General features: G+C 35.3%; 1 protein-coding gene across 1 annotated transcript; it reads left to right on the top strand.

Annotated features, from left to right (window-relative positions):
- The first annotated feature begins 6,110 nt into the window (after positions 1-6,110).
- Positions 6,111-9,836, top strand: LOC113698405 (protein STRICTOSIDINE SYNTHASE-LIKE 7-like). Its single transcript, XM_027218218.2, has 4 exons — positions 6,111-6,697; positions 8,100-8,407; positions 9,015-9,147; positions 9,250-9,836. Exons 1-4 carry the CDS (start codon positions 6,242-6,244, stop codon positions 9,571-9,573), a joined length of 1,221 nt encoding a protein of 406 aa, XP_027074019.1. The 5' UTR covers positions 6,111-6,241; the 3' UTR covers positions 9,574-9,836.
- The last annotated feature ends 2,708 nt before the right edge of the window (positions 9,837-12,544 follow it).

Consider the following 12,544-nt stretch of genomic DNA (forward strand, 5'->3'; position numbering starts at 1 on the left):
TGCTGTGTGTTTCTAATTTCTATAATTGTCGTACACAAAATTAAGTCCTAGGAATACATGTCAAATCATCAAATCCAAGAGTTAATAGGATTAAAAATAGCAACTTAAATTCCTATGCCTCTGGGTGAGATGCCTATTGTTCTGCTGACTTTTCTAGCATACAAACATTTGTTGGTAATAAATTGTGTTCTGCTGACTTGGTCTATCTGAGCACCGGAATGGCAAAATTCATCAATTTTTATTTTGAGTGGGGATAAATTTCCCATGTAAGTTTTCAGTATCTAATTTGATTAGATGCACTCCTTATGCATCATCTTCAGACGTGTAATATAGCATGGAGACTTTGCCAACAGGCAATAAGATACATGTTAATGGAAAGCCAAGCAACCAAAGAAAGGAAAACCAGAAATATGGGGCCCAAAAAAAAAAAAAAAACAAGTGTTATAACAGAAAATTAACCGTAGAAGAATGAGTAAATCTTATATACATTGATGGTGCATACACCATCACCGCCGTTGGATCCATGATCAATGTGCAAAATTTGAATATCAAATTTAAATTTTACATTATTGTCATTCATTCAACGCTGACAGTGTGCTGAATTAATTTTTAAAAAGAAAAATAAATCTTATATAAGTTTTGTCTTGTAGTTCATGTAATCTGGTATTGTTCAAATTGTTTATACTGGAAACTTATAAAGCAAAAGTTTGGTTCTTTTGCTAGCTTATTAGATCCTCGGTGGAAATGCAGTTGTTGACTTGTTGAATTTCAGCTGAGTTACTTCCATACTCGCCAACTTTTCCACTGCAAATCTCAAACTAAAAAATAAGAGGAAAAGAAATTCTCATCCACTATATATAACAACACAGCCCTGCTGTTACATTCGAAAAAGAAAAAGGAAAAAAGAAGAACTCTGCTATTGCACATGACGCGCGGTTTATTACTATCCCGATAAAAGCTTTCGTAGCAAAGGGGCAGACCGTCTAGATAACTGTTTTTTGGGTATTTTAAAATATTTTATGGTAGCAGTGTATATAAAAAATTTTTTACTATAGATATTTTTCGTGATGTGTTTAGAGGTGTTTTTGAAATATATTTTTGAATATTTTCAAAATTTAAAAATTTTTGCAATATTTTTTAAATGTTACCACCACCCCCTCACTTCTCTTTCCTCTCTTACTTCCTTCTCCTCCCTTCCTCCTCTCTTTCTTTACTCCCCTCCCTTTCCCTTCCACACCTCACCCTTCCCCTGATCTGGCTGAGGCCAGATCAAGGCCTCTGGTCACGACATTGCGACTAGACCGTGGTCCTTCTGATTGCGATCTAGCCACGGCCAAATCATAGTTTTTAATCGAGGCCAGATTTGGGGGGAAGGGAAGGAAAGGGAAAGGAAGGGGTGGGGAGTGGCCGGAGGAGGGGGGAGGAGGAAAAGGGAGGGAGAGGAAAGAGGAGGAGGAAGAGTGAGGGAGAGTACAAAGGAGAAAGGAGGGGATGGTGGTGGTGGGTTGTGGTGATAAATGGAAGAAGAAAATCGTTAGATTTTATTGTTATTCTTTGTGTACATTTGAAATTGTTTTTGATATATTGATGTAGTATTTTTGGAGTTACTTTTATTTGTGTATTACTGCAACGTTGTATATGAAAAACTTGTCTTTCAAAAAATGAAGAATCCAAACGGGTGGTCTTTGATCCAAATTCACCAAGCAAACCACGAAATATGATGCAGAACAAAACTAATTAAGTCAGATTAATTGCAACCAACTTGTAATCGATGGATTTTGTATTTTCCATTGACGAATCAACCTTTGAATTCGCAAAAATCAAAGCCTTTAGCATCAAACGTAATACCACTATTAATCTAAATAGAAGTATATTATAACAAATACCTTTGCTTAGTAATCTTCCATATAGCAAAAACTAAGAAGGAACATGAGCATCAACCTCTTCTTCTGCTCTTGTGGTTCATCTATACTCACAAAATAAATAAAAAGGTACTTGTTAGTTATTTACTTAGCTAGCATTTACTTAAACATTTTAAGAGTGCGTGGAACCAGTAATAATAGTGTCTTAATAATAGTGTCAATAGGCACTAGACAAACAGATTTTTAACAATGAACCAATTCAAAACTGACTGACATGGGATTTGTGTGGTAAAGAAAGAATCAAATCCCTTGTCAAGAAATAAAGAATCGAATCAAATTCGCATAAGCCCGCCTCAGAGACCCACCACCCACAAAGCATGGAAAATTGATATCTCAATCCCAAACTGAGTGGGTTACTTGGTTTTTTGGCTGCATAAACGTATTTTTATATTGTTATCGTGGAATCAAATAATTCTTTACAATAAATTTCAAGATCATTAAACAAACCATAAAAACAAAAGGCTAAAAATGCATAAACAAAGTACCAAATCCTGACCAAATCCAAAATGAGGACTTGAGCGAAAAATATATGAGAGTGAATGAAAGTAGTACCTTGACTTACGAAATAGACTTGTAAATGCCCCATTTGCGGCTCACAAAGCAAGACCAACATAACTTTGTTATGGATTTTTTTTAGGTCGTCTGTGCCTTTATTTCCTGCTGGAGACCAATCAAATGAACTAAATTAAATATCAAGTTAATGTATTCGGAATCGAGAAAGTGATTGAATGAAGAATATACTCCCTCCGTCCCACTTTGATAGTCCTGTTTTTCTTTTTCGTCTGTCCCAAATTGTAGTCCACTTCTCAATTGAAGAATGTAGTTGTATTTTAATTTTTCTAAAATACCCTTATTCAATGTAAGTTGTTGTTACTATAAACTTACCTCATTTAATGAAAGTTAATTCTTTTTTTACCATCAATTCAAGTTTCCATAAAGTTGTACTTCAATTAATGTGAGGGTATTTTAGAAAAATAGCTACCTAAATTGATTGTTCCAACAAAATTAACTACTTTTTCTTAAACTGTGTGAAAAGAAAATCAGAACTATCAAAGTGGGACGGAGGAAGTATTACACTGAGTGGAATTCATTTGAGTGTTGTTCCAAGAAAGTCATCGACTTGAACACATTGAAGCATTTACTGCATTCCACCTTGAGTTTGGATGTTTCATCTTCTTGTGGGATTTCAAGGCATCTTGGCAAATTCCACAAGGAGTTGGTCTTGCTACCCTTGCATCCAACCAACAATTTCAACTATTTCGTTTTTTGGACGTTGTCTCCTGTTCCAACGACATGAATCAAAATTAATAAAAATAAACCCAACTTTGTGCAGCAGAAATAATAAAATTGTTGAACCAAGAATTGAGGTTACGTACGTGCTCATTTTTGTGCTGTTCCAGAGAAGCAATGGCCTGGAAAACGTTGAAACATGTCCCGCATTTAATCTTGAATTTGTAATGCTTATCTAAATTGTGGTATCTTAAACCTTCAGAGTTGCAAATTCCTTCGTCTTTTCTTGACAATTGAGATAGACGTATGATGATGCTCCAGTATCTTCCATGATTGGTTGGTTTGTGGAGGACCAAAGTGAGACAGACGTGTGATGACGTTGCGATATCTTCCATGATTGGTTAATTAGTGGACGGGTCAAAGGGAGTGTATATACAATAAAAACTCTATAAATTAATAATCAATAAATTTATAATATCTATTAAATAATAATTTTTTTTGTCCCGACTTGATCTAAAATTTGGATAAAATAATAGGATAATAATTTTTGTGAAAACCTTATATAATCTTTTCGTCCCATTCATATCATAAATTAATAATTCACTAAAATTACATCTCATATTTTCCTAAAATATAAGTCTTTGGATACTCTCTACTATAATCACATAATATTTTATGCATTTGGCCAGTTATTTAGGAACATCTTTCAAATGGGAAGCGATAGTTTAACAATGAGATACTTCCTTATCATTTGTATACATAATATTGCTAATCTGATTCACTGCAAGTATTTAATAAAATGGAGGTGGGCATCTGTCATTTACAATTCCTCCGTCCTTTTGACCCATTCAGAATAGAAAAATGATATCAATTACGTATATTAATAAAATTAAATTATACTTGCAAATCAAGTAGATAGTTTTGAATTGATTTATATTACATAATTCTTTTTGACCTCTTGACAATAGAAAAATGATATCAGTTATGTGCATTAATAGAATTAAACTATACTTGTAAATGAAGTAGATATGGATTGATTTATATTCTATAGATTTTTAGCCTTTTTTATTAAAAGAATAATTTATGTTTTTATAAAATAACATAAAACTTTAGTTGAGTAAATGAGTGCTTCTTTGAATTGCAAGTATAGTCGATAAATTAACAAATTATTAATTTATTGATTAATTAATACCATTTTAAATTAATAGCATTTATATGGTTCCAAAATTATTAATTTATAGAAGTTTTACTATATAGAAGTGCTCTTCTTACTTGTTAGTTGACTGTTTTGTTTTCTTGCATTATTTGTTATTCTACCCAACGCCAAAGTGCATTTGTTTCTGACAATTGCAACCATCTCTCTTGAGATTTGAAAAATTACACTTACCTTCCTTTGCGTTATGAAAAGACTGTAATAGTCTTGATCATTCTACAAATCTTAAGTAAGAAGTGGGCGTAAAGAAAAAAGAAAACCACATTTTATAAAATTTTTTTAATCCAAAAGCTCTAACCTCATCTCACCTAATACATTATGTTCAATTAAATAGACTTCTTGCTTAGTTTTATAAATAGCCGACTATTTATCTACTTTGGGTCCACAATAAAATTCGAACAATATCACCCGAAAATCTAGGATATTTTAGCACTAAAAATTTGAGCTTGCGCAATTAAGATTAGCCTGGTTCCACCTCCTCCTTAATGGAATAAATATGAATTGTAACCTTAAAAGAAAAAAGATTCACAACCTGTTCCTATTCAATCTCCAATCTGCTATTGATAATTTTGCCGCACGGTTTTCTCCGTCTAATTTCCAAATTTGTTGGACATATCCGAATCATTACGGTATGCATCCAAATCACAGGAATGAATGTCGTAGAATCACCGAATCCCTGAAAGAAAAGAAGAAAATAGAGTACAACCTTTTTCGTGGCTGGTGGTTCGTGTCCATAACTGTCAGTCTTCGATTTACACCATCAAAACGAGCTACCGGATCAAATTAGCAGATTCCTCAAGAGTCCAAAGTAATTTTCAGTCACAAAACTGAATTAGCAGATTCTTATAGTGGACCAGCCAAAGAAAGGTCATTGCTTAATCATGGGAAGATTGAAAAGAAAAAAGGTTTTTCAATCCATTACATAGAGAACAAAACAAAAGCTACCAACACAATGCAACTTTCTACTAAAACTCTTTCATTAAGTAGTCCTTAGTTGATGATTTCATACTATAATAAGAAATTCAAAATAAAACTTCAATTTTTTTTTTCTGTCGAATTAAAGAACCATAAAATATTAGAGTTCCAAATATGTTGCTGTACACTAAGAGATGCAAAGGGGCTTGTACTTGCAGAATCGAGCATTTACTTGATCAAGAAAATTGCTTTTAAATAAAAAGGTAATAATTGGATGTGGATTGGAAGAATATAAGATACCAATCGTGAGACCACTGACTGTTGTAAAGATTGTCATCCACGACGTGCATGGCCGATGGATAAATTTAGACAAAGCCCTTAAAGTTCTCATTCTACAATTAACCAGTCAATGTTTTGAAAGGGGAAAATGACATTCACGCAATCTTTTTAGTTTTTGATCGTACATCTATTCACTGTTCATTTGCACATCATTTTCACTGTCAGGGTGCATAAGGAGTTCAAAAGTCAAAACAGTGCTTAAATGTCATTAGATTAATCTTATACGCACCGTCAGTATCTATATTATCACTATTAGATATATATAATATATATGTAATATTTAAATTTAAAATTAAAATTTTACTTACGTGTGTCATTCATTCAATCGTGATAATGCATAACTGACCGTGTGTATAAAATTTATTCAATATCATTACCCTTTTAAAGAATATAATATGTATTATTGTTTCCATTTATATGTCCCCCGACAACCATATCGGCAAAATACATAGTACTATCACTTTTTCCCTTTTATTTAACTTTTCTTTCCTCTCTTTTTTGATTTTGATATTTGTAGCTACATAAACCATACATCATACAAGTACAGCACCTCCTGTCCTACAAGCTGCTGAACAAGTGCTAAAAATAGCTTAGCCTCCGAGTAACGGCTTGAGGAGCACCGATGGCCGAATCAGCTCGCATCCCATCTCCCTCATCGTCCGGCGGAACTTCCGGTGAAAGAACGAAAAAGAGCCGGTGGCCCTTTGCTTGTCTCGTATCAGTTCTACCAGTTGTTGTAGGAGTTTTAATCTACCAACTCGACTCCTTCGACCCTGCTCCTTACCCAGCCCACGAGTTGACTCGGAAGAAACCCCTCACAGTGCCTAAGAGCAACCCTCACATGCTTAAAGGAGCAGAGAATATTGGGGTCGGAAAACTGCTAGGGCCTGAAGACATAGCTTACGATCGGAAGTCCGGAGTTATCTACACTGGTTGTGAGGATGGATGGATAAAGCGAGTCACGGTGAACGATTCAGCAGCCGACTCGGTCGTGGCGGACTGGATAAACACTGGCGGCCGGCCTCTTGGAGTTGTTTGTGGGCACCACGGAGAAGTCATCGTGGCCGATGCTGACAAGGTTAGTAACGTAGTATGGTAGTGGAAGTTGAGCTTTTCTCGCCGTTTCGGGTTCTTTTTGTTCCATTCTTTTCTTTCTGTTTCTGTTTTTGTTTTTCTCTTTCAGTGGAAGTTTACGTAAATAATTTTCAAGTCTGAGAATAGTGAAATTTAGGATGCTATTTAGTTTTTGATTGGTTAATCGTATCAATTACTACTAGTTAGCAAAATCTGAATTGTGATATTTGATCCGAAATTTATTGCTCCATAATTACTTGGTTGGTAATGCACGCCCTGTCACCAAATGCTAATGTCATTATTAGGGCACTATATTTGTTTAGTTATACGAGCAGTTGAAGTTAGGACAAAGACATTTCCATATTCAAGCGGTGTTCATTGCATAATGGTCCACGTTTGGCGTTACGTCTTCTATAGTGATAGGACCCATCTTTTCAAATCCTTTTTTTTGTTTTTTTCTTTGGTTCAACCTTAATTTGGAGTGGCTGCTGCTATACCTGGTCCACGGTGCCAAAAGTTGGAGTAATTGTTTTTGGACAAAAAAAAAAGAGAAAAGAAAGAAATCATGACTAGTAGGTTGGCAGTATCTAACTAGGTGAGTCATCAATTCTAGGCTCCCTAAAATCCAAAATGACTGCGTTTTTAATTACTAATAATGTTAACGTACCTACTCCATCTAACAAATTTGATTATGCTTGAACGCTTCAAACGTCCTCTTCCGATACCCAAGGGAAACAAATTCATTATTCGAAAGGTCAGTCAAACGAGATCGATCAGAGGCAAATCTAGAAGGCATATTGCAAATCTAGGTTAGTCCGGATAAGCACGAAATGTGTACTCGAGCTAGAATAGAAGAGTAGAGAATAGGAGTAAATCTATAATAGATTCTATCGTGCCTAGAGAAAAAAAAAAAAAAGAAATGTATAATCAAGCTTGTCGAAATTAAAAAATCTTTTAGATGCTTAATTGGAATTTTCTTTTCTTTCATTTTCTCAACGCTTCAAGAGAAATAGAAAATAAATTTGATCAAGAATTTTCTTTTGCTTTCGCTAATAGTATGGTACTTACTGCCTCTGTCCTACTTTCAGTGTCCTGATGGAAGGCCAGGGAGACTTTTCTGCCGGACCATATCCTCAAAGCCAAATGAGTAGCAGTACAATTTATTTAATACGTCATTCTTTAGACAATGCTAATCTTTACAAGCTGGACTAATTTACAACCAACATTATAAAAATCACACAACCCGTTTGAACGGAAGAACAAGGCAACTTGTAAAATCCAAGTGCAAATTCTCCTAGTATATAGTTTCATGCAACATCAATTCTTTTTTTTCATGCAAAATTTTCCTGGTATATATAGTCTCATGTAACATTTGTTGATAGCATGTAATGATAAAACTGTGTCAGGGGCTATTGAACGCGACGGCAGACGGAGGAATTCAGCTGCTAACGGATGAGGCCGAGGGTGTAAAGTTCAGACTAACGGACGGAGTAGATGTTGCAGAGGATGGCATTGTCTATTTTACGGATGCTTCGTACAAGTACAGCTTCTGGGAGTTTGCTTGGGACTATTTTGAGGGCAGACCTTTTGGAAGATTATTGAGTTATGATCCTTCAACTAAGGAGACTAAAGTCCTCGTCCGGGATCTGTACTTTGCTAATGGGGTTGCTGTCTCTCCAGATCAGAAATTCGTTATTTTCTGTGAATCCCCCATGTGAGTACACTGTTTCTTTTTTCTTCTTTTTTTTTTTCCAGTATTTCTTTCTTGAAATTTGGGACCTCAAACAATGAAGGTTGTAAAGCTGTCCCCTTACTATTGCACAACGTTCTTTACCAACATTTTTTTTTTTGTGGGGGTGGCTTAGCTATGAACTTTTTGCACATCATGGAAAAAATTATGATCGTTCATTTATAGAGAAAAAAAAAGGAAAAGAAGAGAAAGAGGTGCATGAATATTGGCTTCAATGAGAAATCTTCAATAATTGACATCGTGGATCGAGGACTACTGACCTGATATTGGGGATTAAAGCTGAACCATCTAAACAAGAGATGTCTTTCCTCATTTTTTTTTTTTTTTAAAAAAAAGAAAAGAAGAAAAAGAGTAAAGGTCCAGTTTTGGAATATTAAGAAATGCGATTAGGAGTTTCCCAGACAAGACTTCAGATATAGGATAGCCTACATATGTTCTTACGGATGTGGTGATTTAGAACTATTATTGACTTCTGCAGTTCTTCGAAAGCTATTGAACTGCTGTGTCAAAAATTCAGCTCGATCTCTTATTGGCTTCTATTAGTTGATTAATTAGATGCATTCATCTGTAGGGCAAGGTGCAAGAAATATTATATCAATGGTGAAAGAAAAGGATCAGTGGACATATTTGTGGAAAATTTGCCTGGAATGCCTGACAATATTCGATATGACGGACAAGGCCATTACTGGATTGCATTGCCCACGGTAATGAATTATACCCAAACCTAAAGAAACTCTTTCTTGATAAGCTCATGCTTGTTGGTGATTATTTTTTCGTTTATTTTTATGTGCATTTTGCACCAACAGGAAATCACGTATGCATGGGATCTGGCACAGAGATATCCCTTCATCCGAAAGATCATGGCCATTATGGAGAGGTACGTAGGGCGACCACATGTGGAGAAAAATGGAGGGGGTTTGGCAGTTGATTTGGATGGAAAACCTGCAGCCCATTACTGTGAACGTGATTTATCACTCATTACAGGGGTTAACAAGATTGGAGATCATATATACCTTGGTTCGATTGATAAACCCTACATCATCCGTCTCAACATCAAGCAATATCCTGCAGTCAGTGATACTGAATATATGAGAAGCCTCATCCTGGATTCTACCGACGAAACACTTTAGCTGCCTTACCCGTACGTGAATAAGGCTACCCCTTCACGAGAAGTTCCGTCATAGATCGGGTTGCGCCGTGAGACAAATATGTGGATCATTGACTCTAATCTAACATTTGTCTCACATTGGAGAATGGGGCAGGCACAATTGACCTAAGATACAAAATTGATGCAGTTCTTATATTCTTTTCATGATTTGGTATAATTTTATTGTATTTTGATAATTTGATGTACACTTACAAAATTTTGTTGTATTTTATAATTTGGTGTAAACTCGTATCACTTTTGTTACACATCATAAAATATAACAAATTTGTATGAATATACACTAAATTATGTAAAAAGTATAATAATCATACCAATCGTACTAAGAAGGCCAATCGTACCTACCCTAAACCCCTTAGGGTGTGGTGTATTGTACGCCTTGTTTATAACATAAAAAACCCTCTTCACAAGTAAAACTGCAGGTGCACTATTATTTTAATTTGTTTTTAAGACTAGCTACAAAGAAGCTGTTGGAATGGCTACTCTAGTATAAGATATTCATCAATTAAGGGGTTGTTTCAAATGTGCTCCTTTTGTTTAATTAATAGTGTTACGAATCATATAAATTCTAAAATTAGCTCTTTTGCTCTAAGCATCGCACTAGATGAGGGAATCATAATTCCTCGGTGTCATGTACATTGACTGTAAAGCCATCTCGAGCCTTTGCTCGTAATTGTACGGTTTTTGACATCAATATACTCACATATGGTTTTGGGAAAAAAAAAATACAAAGAAGCTGTTGGAGCTTTATTTTCGGAGTCAATGCTCAAAGTTGCAATTGAGTTTGAAAAGCTAGAGCAATGTCCTTGAATAGTTATAACTTTGCTAGCCGAGAGAATGAAATTAATCCAACACTCTCAAACCGAAGAAGATCACCATAGGTCACTAATTGTGTTAAAGTTTTGATTTACTTTCTCTCTGTAAATGTCTCCTAATGTTGTTACTATAAAGAGATTACAAAAGTATGCAAATTCCTTAATTTTTTTTCAATCTAGCAGGCCTGCTGCTTCATTTTTCCAAGCATACATACGTACGTAACATGTGTAAAGTTTTTCCACATATTATAAAGACGTGAAAATAAGTTATCTCAGAAAAAGAATATTGAATTAAACCAATTTCACCTATTCTTTTTATCAGGTACTAAAGAGACAATTACTGGCTTTCAGTCTCCTGCATGCTAATGAACAAAGTAATACACACCCTTAACTTTCAATATAGAAATTATATTCAGCTTCAACAAAACCTCGATTTGCTTTAGATACATCAGCTGTTGAACATTAAAGTTGATTTTTTAAGACTAATGAAGAGCAATTAGTTTGTCATTTTCCAATGTTACCTTTTGTAGAATCTAGAATTGTCTTTTGGTTTACTGATGGTATTTAGTTGTTAGTTGGCATTAACTGTGAGGGTTCCTATCCCTATGTATATATAGTTGTATTTGATGTGAGCAAGAAGGAGAATTGTTTTCTTGTTGAATACAGCTTTCTCTTAGCTATCTTTTTCACAGCTTGTTATTGGTCCTGGGTTGGTGTACTTTGTTTTACACCATTTTTTCTACATGGTACCAGAGCTCCAAGGGTGATTGCTATCTCTGTCTTATCCCTTGGTGAAAAAGATTAGCTGTGACAATGGATTCTACATGTCGTTTTAATGGGCTGGGAATGGAGTTGCTGAATCAGTCCAATTACAAGATATGGAGGTCCTGCATGGAATCTTATTTGGTTGGTGAAGATCTGTGGGACGTAGTTGGTGGTGATAAAACTAAGCCACTAGAATCTAATGAACAAAATGCTGAAGCTGTCAAGAAGTGGAGAAGTTTGAATGGCAAGGCTGAGTTTGCTCTAAAAAGATCTATCTCTCATGGTCTCTTTGAGCATATTATCAAGTGCAAGTCTGCAAATGAGATTTGGGAAACTCTTGATCGACTATACAACAAAAAGGATGTAAGTCGGCTGCAAATGCTAGAGAATGAGTTGGCAAATGCAACACAAGGTGAACTCTCAATTTCTCAATTTTTTGTCAAGATAAAAAACCTGTGTTCGGAGATATCATTACTAGATCCAGATGAGCCAATCTCTGAAGCACGGTTAAGACATCACATTGTTCGAGGCTTGAAACCAGAGTACACTCCTTTTATTACATCTATTCAAGGATGGGCACAACAACCATCTTTGGAAGAGTTGGAGAATCTTTTGACTTCACAAGAGTCTTTAGCTAAGCAAATGGCTGGTATTCAAGTTTCAGAAGGGGAAGGAGAAGTCTTGTTGGCTGCTGGAAAGAACTTCAAAAGAAAAGAGAAGAAATTTGACTGGAGTAGAGGAAGAGCTGAGTCTTCAGAGAAAGATGGTAGAAAGCCAATAATATGTTACCGTTGCCACAAACCTGGACATATAATGAAGAACTGCAAGGTCAGCATACAAGAAACTAATGTTGCAGCAGCAGAAATGGATGATCAATCTGATGAAGATTGGGGAAAATGTTTTGTGGCTGAAACGAAAGATATTGATGCATTGGCTTCCATCAATCTTGAAGACGAATGGATTGTTGATTCTGGTTGTGGGCATCACTTGACTGGTGACGAATCCAAGTTCTCAAATTTTCATCAATATAATGGTAAACATGCCATTGTTACAGCAGACAACTCCATACACTCAGTGTCAAAAGAAGGAAAGGTCATCATAAATGGTAAGGACAATGATCAAATTACTCTTAATAGTGTGTTTCATGTTCCAGGGATGAAGAAAAATCTGTTTTCAGTTAATAATGCTGTGGATTCTGGTAGCTTTGTTCTTTTTGGCCCAAAGAATGTTAAATTTCATAAAAACATAAGAGTATTGGATGCTGTTGTTATTCACACGGGTAAAAGAGTTAAAGATCTATATGTTTTATCAGCTCCTTCATCTTACGTTGAAAAAATGAGCTGCAATGATAATGTC

The sequence above is a fragment of the Coffea arabica genome, chromosome 7c (assembly GCF_036785885.1).
Source record: "Coffea arabica cultivar ET-39 chromosome 7c, Coffea Arabica ET-39 HiFi, whole genome shotgun sequence".
Taxonomy (NCBI): domain Eukaryota; kingdom Viridiplantae; phylum Streptophyta; class Magnoliopsida; order Gentianales; family Rubiaceae; genus Coffea; species Coffea arabica.

Bases quoted from the DNA above. Each gene is read 5' to 3' on its own strand.
- LOC113698405 (XM_027218218.2), top strand. From the start codon at position 6,242: ATGGCCGAATCAGCTCGCATCCCATCTCCCTCATCGTCCGGCGGAACT. The intron at 6,698-8,099 runs GTTAGTAACGTA...AAACTGTGTCAG, and splicing joins TCGTGGCCGATGCTGACAAG to GGGCTATTGAACGCGACGGC. The intron at 9,148-9,249 runs GTAATGAATTAT...TTGCACCAACAG, and splicing joins ACTGGATTGCATTGCCCACG to GAAATCACGTATGCATGGGA.